The sequence below is a fragment of the Grammomys surdaster genome, unplaced genomic scaffold (assembly GCF_004785775.1).
Source record: "Grammomys surdaster isolate TR1022 unplaced genomic scaffold, NIH_TR_1.0 348, whole genome shotgun sequence".
In the NCBI taxonomy this organism is placed as follows: Eukaryota; Metazoa; Chordata; class Mammalia; order Rodentia; family Muridae; genus Grammomys; species Grammomys surdaster.
The window spans coordinates 5,753,219-5,766,515 of record NW_021604767.1 but is presented as its reverse complement, the minus strand read 5'-3'; the positions used below and the strand labels follow the sequence as shown (position 1 = coordinate 5,766,515).

At 42.2% G+C, this 13,297-nt stretch overlaps 1 protein-coding gene across 1 annotated transcript in view; it reads right to left on the bottom strand.

The window, feature by feature from the left end:
* The window catches only part of Nhsl1 (NHS like 1), a 118,532-nt gene extending 110,441 nt beyond the window's left edge, over positions 1-8,091 (bottom strand). Inside the window, exon 1 of the mRNA XM_028779219.1 lies at positions 7,890-8,091. Coding sequence (XP_028635052.1) covers positions 7,890-8,091 — 202 coding nt within the window. The remainder of the gene's footprint in view (positions 1-7,889) is intronic.
* Between the last annotated feature and the right edge of the window lie 5,206 nt (positions 8,092-13,297).

Below are 13,297 nucleotides of genomic sequence, written 5' to 3'. Positions count from 1 at the left end.
TTTCTTTCTTTCTTTCTTTCTTTCTTTCTTTCTTTCTTTCTTTCTTTTTTCAGTTTTTCGAGAGAGGGTTTCTCTGTGTAGCCCTGGCTGTCCTGGAACTCACTCTGTAGACCAGGCTGGCCTCGAACTCAGAAATCCACCTGCCTCTGCCTCCCAAGTGCTGGGATTAAAGGCGTGGGCCACCACCGCCCGGCGAGACATGGCTTTCAATGTTAACCTTTGATTATCTCAGGATATGACAAAAATACTAACGGATAGGTTCTTAGGAGGATTACATAAATACAGTCACAGTTTACACCTGATTATATAACCACTCCAAAAATATTTGCTTCTACAATGAAAGTCTGCATTATATGCTACCTTAATAAAAAAAAGTATGTTCTGACTCATTTGACTGTTGATAACGAAGAGATTACAATCCAACAGCCAGTACCATTACATCCAGCCACAACCAATCTCTAAGGCAGTGGTTCTCGATCTGCAAGATGCAACAGGGAGGCTGAGTCACCCTTTTACAAGGGCTATATATCAGATATGTTGCATTTCAGATGTTTAGATTACAATTCTTAATAGTAGCAGTTATAAAGTATCAACATGATAATTTCATGGTTGGGGTCACTAAAACATGAGGAATTGTATTAAAGGGTTGAAACATTAGGGAGGTTGAGAATCACTACTCTAAGGTAAATGCAGTATCTAAAAATACACATTTCCATTCAAAAAAACTATAACTGCCAGTGATCTATGAATAGATGATATACCATTCATTGTAAAGAGTTTATGTGATTGTCCCCAATCACACAATTAGCAGGTAATAGGAACAAAATGTCCAAATAGACACCAACATCATTCACTCCTTCACTTACACTATATCAGGCTAGGGAAAATGTTGCTTACCAAGCTAGCACTCATCTCTCCTGATCATGAGGTAAAATTCTACTTTGAGGAGACAGACAACATTGAACATAAACACATAAATGTACAGCATATTAGATGGCAGTGAATGTTTTGGAAGGAGTAAAAGAGGTGGGTGATACAAAGGTCAGGAGGAGAGCCCTTCATGACCATCTAACTATATGTTACTGAGCCGACTGCAGATTGAAGACTGCAGAGGTGACAAAGAAAGAGAAACAGGTGTAAAGCTCCTCTAGGAAAGGAGAGACCAAATGCTACCGCATGCTGTCAACAGCAAGAAGCTTAATACCCTGGGAGGGGAGAGGGGTTGGGTGACAAGCAGGAAACACATGGCATCAGTCTTAGGGAACACTGTCAAAGACATGGCCATTAAAGTGTCTGAGAAGAAAACCTACTGAGGGGTCCAAGTATTTGACATTGCTCAGGATTACAGATGCTGTCTGTGTTAGAATTACCCTGGCCTTCTCACGAGTGAAAGCAAGGGGAATGATTGAGAGAAGACCATAATAACACCACACCACAGTCTCTTTTTACCAGATGGCCATTACTCGTAACTCACCGCTGCTTGCTACACTTTACTCAACAGTCTTGCCTGATGAACGCTCACCCTGAGAGCAGCAACAGCCAATGACAGGCTGCCACCAACAAGATCCTCCCACAAAGTGAACCTTGCCTTCTGCTACACCCCTTGTTCAGATGCCAAGCACATAGCTGCTCTAACCTACTGTTTCTTTAGCCAAATTCAGAAGCATGTTATTGCCTGGCCTGTGTAAAAAGCACAATCGAAGACTCCAAATAGGTCAAGTTCCCCTATTCCACTGTAGTTTACTAAGCATCCAGCCTTGGTGGGAGGACAGATAAGTTTCTGTCCTTAAAGACTTGGCTGTCAAGTTCAAAAGCCAGATTAAAGTAAGCAAGTAAGTATGAAAAAGTTAATTACTGGGGATGAGGAAGGCAGAGACATAATGGAGAAGGAAGTGATCAGCACAGCCCTTAACAGTGAGTTTGGAAGGTTATATAGGAAATCAAAAGGCACAGGAGGTGCCTGCAGCATCCTGGGAATAGGAAGAGGAAGGAATGCAGTATGACTCCGGATTTGTGACAGAGCAAGAAGTTTACATACATACACACACCTGTCACAATGTAAGAGTTAGGGTGTCAACAGGTCAGAGCACTTAACTTATGTGCTGTGTTAAGGGGTAGAGCCCCCTTCTGTAAACAGTGGTGAGCCCCAAAGACTAACCTGAGTAGATATGCATCTTAGAAAAATCACTCTGGAAGAAGGGTAGATTCAAGGATGACTCAAAACAGAACAAGAATGGAAAGAGCAAATGTGAAGAGAAGCCCAGAGAGGAGCATTTGTATAGCCTGATCTACACAGTGCACTTCAGGACTGCCAGAGCTATGTAGTAAGACCCTGTTTCAAAAACAAAAACAGAAAAACAAAAAACAAAAAGACCAACAACAAACCTTTAACTTGATGGAGAATACTATAGTTTTAAAAAAAAACCTTAAAATTACAGAAACAATACTGAATACTTGTAAATGTATATAGCATTTTCAAAATTATTAAAAAAAAAATCAAAAGCTCGGTTTGGTAGCACACACCTTTAATGCCAGCACTTGGAAGGCAGGTGGATCTCTGTGAATTCAAGGCCAGTTTGGTCTACATAACAAGTTCCAAGCTAACCAGGGCTACATAATGGGAATCAGCCTCAATAAATAAATATGTAAACAAACAAACAAACAAACAATACAGTTTCAAAGATCTTTCATCATCTAGTAAAGATATTTCAACAATGGAAAACAGCAAAATCTCCTCACTTCCAAGCTGAAGTCCTAGCAGGTCCTTATTTCACTAGTAAGACACTTCAATCTTCAAACTAGCCCATAAACTTTTTAAAATTAAAAAAGGGAGAATATTAGATCAAACATCATTTCAATAAAAACTCCACAGTTTAATTACCCCCCAAAAGGTCATTTTTACAATAAAACAAGTTACAGAGGCAACTGAAACTGCCAACTTAAAAGGAAAAAGAAATAGTCAAAGACCAAGAAAGGGTAGTCTCAGCTGAACCAGTAAAATATTAAGTAGCACTCTCTGTCTCTTTCACAGAACGTCAACTTCCATAGGAATTTCAGAAGGAAAACAAGCCGGCATGTGCTGAGAGCATTTGTCTTCGTTCATTTGTTAAGATAAAAATCCATTTAACCACTTTCCTGATAGAGTAACCCTCAGAATAAATAAAGCTTGTTTAGTTTGAAGCACCAATTTGGAATGTTACTTTAACAATATTTACCAATGCCTTTTAGCCTTTCTTAACGTCAGTGTTGTTCCTGAGTCTCATAATTTTAAATGTGCTTTACTATTAGAAAAGAACAGAACCCAGCTGCTAATATGAAAACAAGAATTTAAACCTGCTGTATTAGGAAAATGGCAAACCATTTTTCCCATTATAACATCTGGTCATTAGTAATCCAACTGTGCACAATGGGCCTGTTTCCTGCTACTCTCTTATAAGGAGGGATACTGGGATAAACGAAAACATAGCTCCTACACACAGTTTACATATAGCTCCTCCATGCAAAAAATTATCTAGTATACAAATTGTTCATTATCCCTGATGCCTACAAAGGCTGCCCTCTGGGGGCTTTTTGAGGGGTGGGGTGGGAGGGGGAGTAGGGTTGGAAGGGGGGGTTGTAGGGCAAGAGGTGCTAGGAATTGAACCCAGGGCCTCACTCCTAGGATATATTCTACAAGAAGCTGTATCTCTAACCTCACACTTGAAATTACAAGCACTGAAATACAGACAAGTCGGATTTGATAATGTTACTAAGTTCAGGTGGTGGTAAAATCTACATGGATAGAATAAAAATGTTATTTAAAACCAGGGCTTTGCCCATCAGTTAGCCTCCCTATTTGTAGATCTGTCAGTTCCAGATCATCAATCATGCCTCCCCCATCCAAAGGAGAGCTGGGTGAAACAAAACGTGCTCTGAGCAATGAGAGGACACGCCACCAATACCTCACCTCATTTGGTTTTCTTTCAGTGAGCAGGAAAGGGAAAGCACAGGATGGAGACAGGTCATTAGTTTTCCCTGCGAGCCTTCCATGGTTCTGGTGAAGAATCACTCACTAAACGCTGGTTAATTCCATGCTTACAGCGAGAAGACCACAGAAAACACTAAAAGGTTATTTCAGACAAGTTCCTTTGCTGGCCTTCTCTAAGCTATTCATGTTGTACTTTTCTACAGTTAGTGTTTTTAACTGTCCCTCAGATGCCTTCTGTGCTTTTCGGTAGAAGCAGAAACATCAAGGCTACAATGCAGGGCCTGTGCATCTTCATGTCCTCTACACAGAATGCAGTAAGCAAAGTTCCTCCCATGAGCCCCCTTCCCATCCAGGCAAAGGTAGCTACACAGAAGCCTGCTGTGCACCTACAGTCTCACTGTCTCTCACTCAGGCATCTATTGATACTGCTTCTGACTCACTGCCTCGCGCTTTCACATTCTGGTTTTTATAATTAAGTTGAAGCATAGTATGCTGAAGTGGGTCACATCCCAGCAAGAACAAAAGAGCTGGCTGTGTTAACCACTCAGTCTTACTTCCCCAAGCACAAATGTCAGGACTCATAGACACTGTGACAATATAAGACAAAGTACTTAGTGGTGATTGCTCCAAACCTATTTATATGAATCTTTGGTAACCTCTCTTTTTTCAGTTATGTGTATATAGGGAAAGGAGAGGTATGCACTTGAGTGCAGATGGCCCCAAAGTCCCAAGACAGTGTCAGATCCAGACAGCTGTAAGCCACCTGACCTAGGTCATGGGAATGGAATTCAGGTCCTCTGTCAGAGCAGTAGGGTTTTCTAACCTCTGAGACCTTTCTTCGGCCCCACATCAGGCAACTGTTTAAAGGTCATATAGTAGAAAGATACCTACTGGTCACTTCTAATCTCACAAATAGAATCTTCCAAGAAATCTTAAGCTATTATTTTTATCTTAGTTTCTGGAGTGTAAGTAACAAAGTCAAAGGCTATGGCTTTTTGCTTGCAGTGATACATATCTTCAAAAGTAACCATGCATACAAAGCCAGGCACAGTGATGCAAGATTTTAATCCTAGCACTTGGGGGGGTAAGGGGGGGAAGCAGGCAAATCTCTGTGAGTTCGAGGCCATGCTGGTCTACATAATGAGTACCAGGACAGCAAGGGCTATATGTAGAGACACTCTGTCTCAAGAAATAAGTAAATAAATGGAATTCAGGTCCTCTGCCAGAGCAGTAGAGATTCCTAACCTCTGAATCCTTTTTTAAGCCCCATGTCAAGCCACTTTTTAAAGATCATGTAGTAGAAAGATACCTACTAGTCATTTCTAATCTCACAAATAGAATCTTCCAAGAAATCTTAAGTTATTATTTTACCTTAGTAACCATGTAAAGTAAGCTCGTAAAAACTTGTATTGTCACTGTTACTGACCGGACTACAGACTCACATAAAAAGGTCTTCTACTTTGCAAAATGAATGGATGTGTTATAAAACTTACTATCCACCAAGGATCCAGTGGGTTGGCAGTGCTTCTTAAGAAGTGTTACCTGGTAACAACAGGCAAAAACAACAGACACTCTGTCCTTGAAGCAGCTCGGAACGAGCAGAAGTACCTGCAGAGCCAGACTCCCTAGACCCCAAGGGGCACAAGCAAGGTTGACTGACTACTGCCCCACCTCCATCTGTCAGAGATGAAGGCAGAGAAGGAGGAAAGAAGGACAAGTTTTTCAAAAACATCTATCAATCAAAAGTCTATTCATGTTCTGGGAGTTAGAGATGGAAGTCACCTCAAAGTCCCATCATACCTGTAAGTCTTAGGTGCTGTTTAATCTGTGACTCTATCTTAATGGTCACCCACTGCAGTGGTTGCTAATCCAAGTAATACAGATTCAGCTGCTTGGTTATTCATCAGAATAAAAACCAAAACCTTGCATGATTTTCCTTAAAGATGGTTCCTCTTTTGATCTACTAGTATAAACAAATGTCACTTCTACATTTCTCCAAAGGAAAGGATTATGATGAATAAAGATCAACTGTTAGAGAATGCCCCTAAGACAGTCTGTCAAGGATATGAGCCAATTTTTCTTTTGTAAGCTAAACATAGAAACAATATAATAATTCTGTGATTTGTAATGTACAGGCAGCTTTTTACGGATTTCCCCTAACCCCACATGTCAAAATGATAATATTTATTCTGGGGCAATTATTTCTAAGAACCTGTAAATGCACACACTGTAGTAAGCCCCCACTTAGATACAGGAGGCTACAGTGCCCTAGTACATGAAGGGATAAAAGGCACATATTATAAATAAACAAGTCCTGCCTTCCTTTAGAACTTGCCCTTCCCCTCACAGTGACTTCTTTATTTTCTACAAGTCAAGTATACACTATTTGCTCCACCTCCCAACTAAACCTAAGGCATACAAATTCAGTCTCTCTCCCTTTAATGTTAACTTACATTAACTTAGAGAAAATCCTAAGAAAAGCCACATGCTCACACGTATAAACTCTTCAACAGAAACCTGATGGCAGTTGGTTTAAAGCAAAGTAAGTTCTGAGAAGCAACTTCTGGCACAGGCTAAATAAAACGAATCAAAAGTGTACTCCCCTTGTAACCACAGCACCATGGTGTCCACCCTACAGACTTGTTTGGTTCAAACATTACAGCCCAGTCACTTAGCAAAACCACAGCTTATTCCTGATTTAGAAAAGTAGTTCACAGATGTAAACTACCCAGCTTCATCCAAAAAGTAAATGCCTATTTCGATGCTGTCAATTGTACAGTGTGAACTCAAAAGCCAGGATTTAAAGCTCAGTTTGGGTAGACCATTGCTGACCAACCCCTTGATACAATAAATAACTGACATTTTCAAAAGATATTAACCAGCCCTTCCTCAGCCAGTTCAACAAACAAACACACTCGTGTTAGCATCCATTGTCTTTGTAGAAGGGCTGTGTTTTAATTCTCAGAGTGCTCAGAGCATGCAGGCTAGTTAATTCTCACATTTCTGCAGTTTGGGTTCCCAAAAGAGAGGGAAGAATAGGTTCCTGAGATGTTCTATTAAGGTTTCTCTTGGCAGAGAGAGCACACTGTAAACAGCTCACACACAGTTCGGGCAGTGTCTGGACTAGGCTCCTTCGTAACACACAGGAGTGCTTCCCTGCTGGACTCTGGACAACATCCAACGAAGAAACCATTTCAGAGCTGGACAATTCAGTCCCTATAGCAGACATCCTAACAGGCAGACGTCAGAAATTCTATATAGAAAATAGGTTATGTTATAAAACACTAGAATGCACCCTGTCCTCCAGCAGGGCTACAGCTTTCCTTACCTTCCAGGGGGTCTAACATGTTAATCCCGAGAACAAACACCACTGCTAGTCCAACAAGGAACTTGACAGAAATCCAAAACTCTTTTGGCCAAGGTAAACCCCTTGTGTCCATTTTCCTCCATGTTCTACTCAACACCTGTCTAAGTCACACATTCACCACACTCATTCATCTTCTCAGAAGAAAGCTGCAAAAAGACCATCCACAAACCCCCAAGCTTCCTCAGAGCAGTTACAGCAAAGAGCTCATGACTTGTCCCAGACCAGACGATGCCATCTGGGGTGATACCTTCTTAGTGACTTACCCAAGTCATAGGAAAGCATGGATTAGAGAAGGGGTGGGGGAAGAGCACCTACAGCAAACAACAGCCATTTAACCTTCTTGGAAGGCTACACAGTCTCAAGCTTGATCTTGGCAGAAAAGTTTTTATTTTAGATGTGTAAACAAATGAATGGTGCTTAGTTCCAGCACAAAACCAAATAAGAAACTCCTGATGGAGCATGAAAGGTCATGACAGGAAAGCACTGGTAGAAACAAAGAATTCTACAGAGCAAACTTTTTTAAAAGATGTTTAAATTAAGAATAAATAAAGTCACCTTTTCTGGGCTGGGTCCTGTATATCCAGTTCTCATCATCTGCTTCCACCTGCTGTCCACAAGCCGACAGCTCTCCATCACTGCGAAACAGCCTCTTTGTCTGCCTGGACAGGGAGGAGAAATTTATCCAACTCACAGCACGTGAGAGGGAGCCTGGGTTTGCCTTGATTCTGAAGGAACCTGAGGAGCCTTCCTTTTTCATCTTCTTTCACATCAAAATCCTCTAGAGACAAAGGGCAACCCAACAAACAAAATGCTGGCTTTTTAGAATTGGCCTGGATCCTTGAAAGGGGCCTGCCCCTTCCCACTTATCCAGACAACGCTGAGAGCCGGGCAGGCTTTGTGCTTCTGCTTGCCCGATTAAAAGGAAAATGAAGGATTAAAGATAATTTTTTAAAAAATGGTTTACTCTAGCCACATTGTAGCACCAATTTCTGGCGGGAGGTCCACAAGCAAAAATAAAAATAATAAAAATAAATAGGAGTACAAGCTTTAGGAAAACAAACAGTATAGTCATTTCAGACACACTTGCCAAGACTTTGCGAAGAAGAGCCAAGGTACCCCGACTCTTGGCTGTATGGCTAGCATCCCTAAATGTAATCCTACGCCTCTCCGGGGCATCTTTCCTTCTGAAGGCAGAAAGCCAAGCTTCTGGAGCTAACTCCTCACCCTGCAGAAAAAGATCCAGCGTCAAGCAGGCCCCCAGTTTAAAGTTCACCCACACAGGTTACTCAGGAGAAATCAAAGGGTTCGGCTCTGTTGTCCCGGCACTGGGTAGAATCATAAACCGCCCACTTGCCCTCCTTCCTGTCTGGGAAACACTCCTAGCCGCAGGACTCCACAAACAATAAAACAGGCTGCGTGGCTATCGCTTGGATTACAGAGTAAGCACTCCTGCGAAAGATGATAGGCTTGCCCGACACTGAAGGCACCTCATTGGAGACAGAGAGCCCCGCCCCTCCACAGACCATACTTAGTGGTAGCTCAAACTTCTGAACTCCTGCAAAGCGATAGAAAAGCAAGCCTGTGCAGAATGTGGACACCTCTCTGCAGATCACAAAAAGAATTTGATTGCCGATTACTGGACCGACTTCTGAAAGTGTGATCACCAGAAGCGCTTTTAATGCGGTTTCTAGTCCAGCATTCCGAGGGTGGGGGCTGAGGAACACGGGTTAAGGAATGCCACGATCAAGTAGGACAAGGTAAGCAGTTTCACTTCACTTCCTGCTTTCAGCAAAGGTGAAATGCAGCTATGTTTGCACCTGTTCCTGCCTCCCCTCCTGCCACCTGCAGGCAGAATATAGGGCCAAGCACAAACCTCTTCAGGTTGGCCCCAGGAGGCAATCCTCCTTGGCCTTTGAAAGGCCACTCAATCAGAGAGAATCCTCTCTGTTGGGGAAAAACAACAACAAAATCACAATACTAAAGCAATCAGCTGCTGGTTAAAGCAAAGCACCTAGAAATCCTACCTTGCAATGCATTGCTGTGTAGCACCTCCCCTAGTTTCTTGGGGTGCCCTGGTCCCAAACAGCAGCATCCCCTGGCTCCAGAGTGAAACTCAGGAGTGAAGCAGACAGCAACAAGCAAAGAATCAGTCATACAAACACTAATAAGTTTACTGCAAATTAAACTAATTAAAGGTTCTAAAAGCAGCTGGGCAGAAGTAAATGCCTTTGATCCCAGCTCACAGCAGGTAGAGGCAGGAGGATCTATCTCCTAGTTCAAGGCCAGCCTGGTCTACACTGTGAGTTCCAAGACAGCCAGAACTACACAGGGAAACCCTGTTCCTGAAAACAAAAAGTTCTAAAGGTAAGCTTTGTGTCACAACTCCTTAAGACTGAAAGAAAGGGTCCTAGCATACCAGGCCTGGGATGTTCACTGAAGAAGATACAGAGCAAAGCGTCCCTAGGACAGTTGATTCTCATGCTACACAAGAAGAGATTGGGACTGAAGAGCCAACTGAGGAAACAGTCCTTAGCACTGATGAGGTCAGAAAAGCTAAAGGGTTCTCAAGAGACCATGTTGCTTAAATCCCTCAAGTTACAGACAGAGAAACTCAAGCCCACACATACCCCATGCTGGAGCAGTGGTCAGAGATGGGGAGCAGGTTACATATCAGACACCACTGGGTCAGAAGTTCATGTCTACTGAGTGTGCTCTTAATTTTCAATGATGTGTTTATGCTGACCATTATTACCAGTACAGAGATGACAAAGCTGTCAGCCACAGTGGTACACACCCATCCTCCTAGTACTGAGGAGGCGAAGGCAGAGGACCATCTGCCACTATATGTATAGCAGCCAGCATGGGCTATGTGGCATCCAGTCTCCAGAAAACAAGAAGTAAAAAGAACTAAAGGTACAAAAGTGAGGAATTTTTAAAAGCACCTCAGAAAATGTGGAAGAGCCCTCGATGCTGTTTAGCATGACAGAGCTTCAGTGAGACCGTTCCCCAAAATGTACTTCTGCCCTCTAAGAATGCATGAGCCCCAAACAATGTGCACAATTCTCTCCAACTTGCTGTCTACATCTTATTTATAGTTGCATTTGTAGCTTAAAGGTATCTAAGCTTCATAATGAATCCCTTGCTGTCCCTGATAACCCTTATACACCTGATACAGCTGAATCCTCAACAGGCCTCTTGGAGTGTGTGCAGTCTCAGTGTACCCAGTCCAGTGATAGTATATACTCCTCATATATCCCCAACTTTGCACACATCTAGCAAGAACCAAACAGAGGGGCAAGGAGAAAACTCACTACCAAGAGAAAGAACCGGCCTATGAGAGCCAAGACTCAAGACTGTCCCTTAAAGTTGTTTGTATTTATATAAAACAGCTTGAAAAAAAAACAATTTTATGCCAAATGTAGGCACACTAATAAACTGGATTTCTAGAAACTGTTCCTACAAACCACAAAACAGAATAGATTAACCAATCCTCCATGTACTGACTAATCTATGGCTTAGATCAGTGGTTTTCAACTTATGGATCTTGACCTTTTGGGTCAAGATATACTGCACATCAGATATTTACAGTACGATTCATAACAGTAGCAAAATAACAGTTATGAAGCAGCAACAAAATAATTTTATGATTGGGGTCACCACAACACGAGGAACTGTATTAAAGAGTCATAGCATTAGGAAGGTTGAGAACCACTGGCCTAAATGATTGAATATTTGCTAATACAAAGAAAATCACAAACATTCATTTAACAATTGGATCAAACTTGCTATTAGCCAACAGCAAATACAATGGTTCTAATCAGCCCTGGAGGTCACAGTTAGCTTTATCCATGCTCCATGTAGGTTCCAGTTATCTTAGAAGAACCTAAGTGAGCTGCCTCAGAAGCTACCACACTCATTCAAATTACATTACATTCATTTAGCAACTGCAAAGAACACACCCCTTAATCAATGGACTATACTAGGCACCTCGCACACGTAGCACAGTAATCATGATAATATTGCTATTGAGGAGTAGGGTACCTTTAGAATATCATTGGTTTTCTCAAATAACTTCAGTCAGAATCTTCAGCATTGCAAAAATGTTATAATTTAACCATTCCCCACCCCCACCCTGACCCCTCACCTCCGTGAAAAGCTATGAGAACATATCCCTCTCTCAGACCTTTTAAACAGCCCTGCTGAACATATTTGATTCTTCTCCTTACTGTGCTGGGTCTTCCCATGTACCCCCCTGCCAACAGGCTGCCACACTGCAAGGTCTGCCGTCATTGTGTGTGCCAATACTGCTCCCTACCACTCTGCTGTGGCTGTGCCTCAGGCATGGGGAAAGCAGATAAACAAGCTCGCTGAAATTATATGTTTACAGGGAGTCTGTGAGGCCTCGCAGAATGAAATGCATTGCTTTGATACACGGGCTTTGTCACAGCTGCCTCCCTCAAGCCCGCTTGTCTTTTACTTGTGTGACTGAAGCCCAAAGGTCAGATGCCTGGTAGAATGACACCAGGATGGATCTGTTTCAAGCTGATGACTGATGGCCTCTTTTATAGTAAGTCTTGCCCCTTTTGGGTCACTTGCCAATCACCATTAACAAAACTAAAAGAAAATGTACTATTTCAGGGATAATTTAAAAAATAAAGTTATCTATAAAAACTGATAGGCACCAAAACATATTACTAGGGAAAGTTCTACAACCATCTTCCTGAGTCAACACCCATGAATTTAAACATATTTATTTTTTTTACCAAGAGTCAATGGGGTAGAGTGGATACATTTAGAAGCCTTTTGCTTTTCGTGTATCAATTATATACCAGCATTCTTAAAATGAAAGGGAGTCAATGTTAAGTTCTCCATGTAATAAAAATTGCTAAGCATGGCAGTGTACACTATGAAACAAACCCCTCCTCTAATCAGGCATGAAATCATCCTACTTGCCATCTGTGGAAAATGCCAGCTAAGAGGAGGAATTCATTTCAAGTGCCATGAGTTCTTTTGGCTTCTAAGTGACTTCTAATTTCCATGTGTGTCTCATCTGCTCTGTTGAAGCAAGGAGGGAAGAGAGGAGAGGAGACACCAACACCAACCAACGGAGAACAGTGCAGGGTTGCTGAGTGGGTGGGTGTGCTTGGTCACCCTGGACAGCAACAGAGAGTCAATCTGAAGGCTTCAGAACAGAGACAAAGGGGGCAGGTGGCACACACAGCAGTAGACAGCTTGAACTGGGGGATGGAAGAGAACAGTGCATTGTGTCCCTTATCACATTACCACCCAAATCTCCCAGGCGACCCTCAGGGACCTTTTACTTCTGGGACAGGGTACAGTAGATTTCCCAACTGTCACTTCTTATGAATAATTTAAGGGCAGAGTTAAGTGAAAATCTTTCTGGGCAGTAATTTGTACACACTAATAATTTAAGTCTACCTCCATGGACGAACAGTGAGACAGTTACTGTTAGTCTGATTTGAGGAGAAGGTGTTTGTTTTTTGCTTGGTTAGTATGATTAGTTAGCTTGTTTGGCTGAAGAGGAGGTTTTAAGTAGTCCAGGTTGGGCTCAAACTCCCTGCATAGCCAATATTGACCTTGAACTTCTCATCTACCTCTCTGTACCTCCCAAGTCCTAGGATGGCCCCAGTTGCTTGAATCTAAGAAACAAAACAAAAACACAAAGACAAGGTCATGTTACTCCCATGGCCTCACCCAAGCTCCCCTCAGGACACTGAATTCTCCTTCCTTTGCCCACACTTACCTACCACTGCATCTGTGTTCAAAGGAACAAATATTACCTCAGGGAGTTGGCAGGGGTTGCTACATATCTTAGGCAAGGAGGATCAGAAGCTCAAGGTTGTCCTTGGCTGTGCAAGGAACTTCAGATCTGCTGTGTTTTATTTAAAAAAAAAAAAAAAAAAAGAACCAGGATATGTTTGGTAGAGGCGCAGTATGGTGAG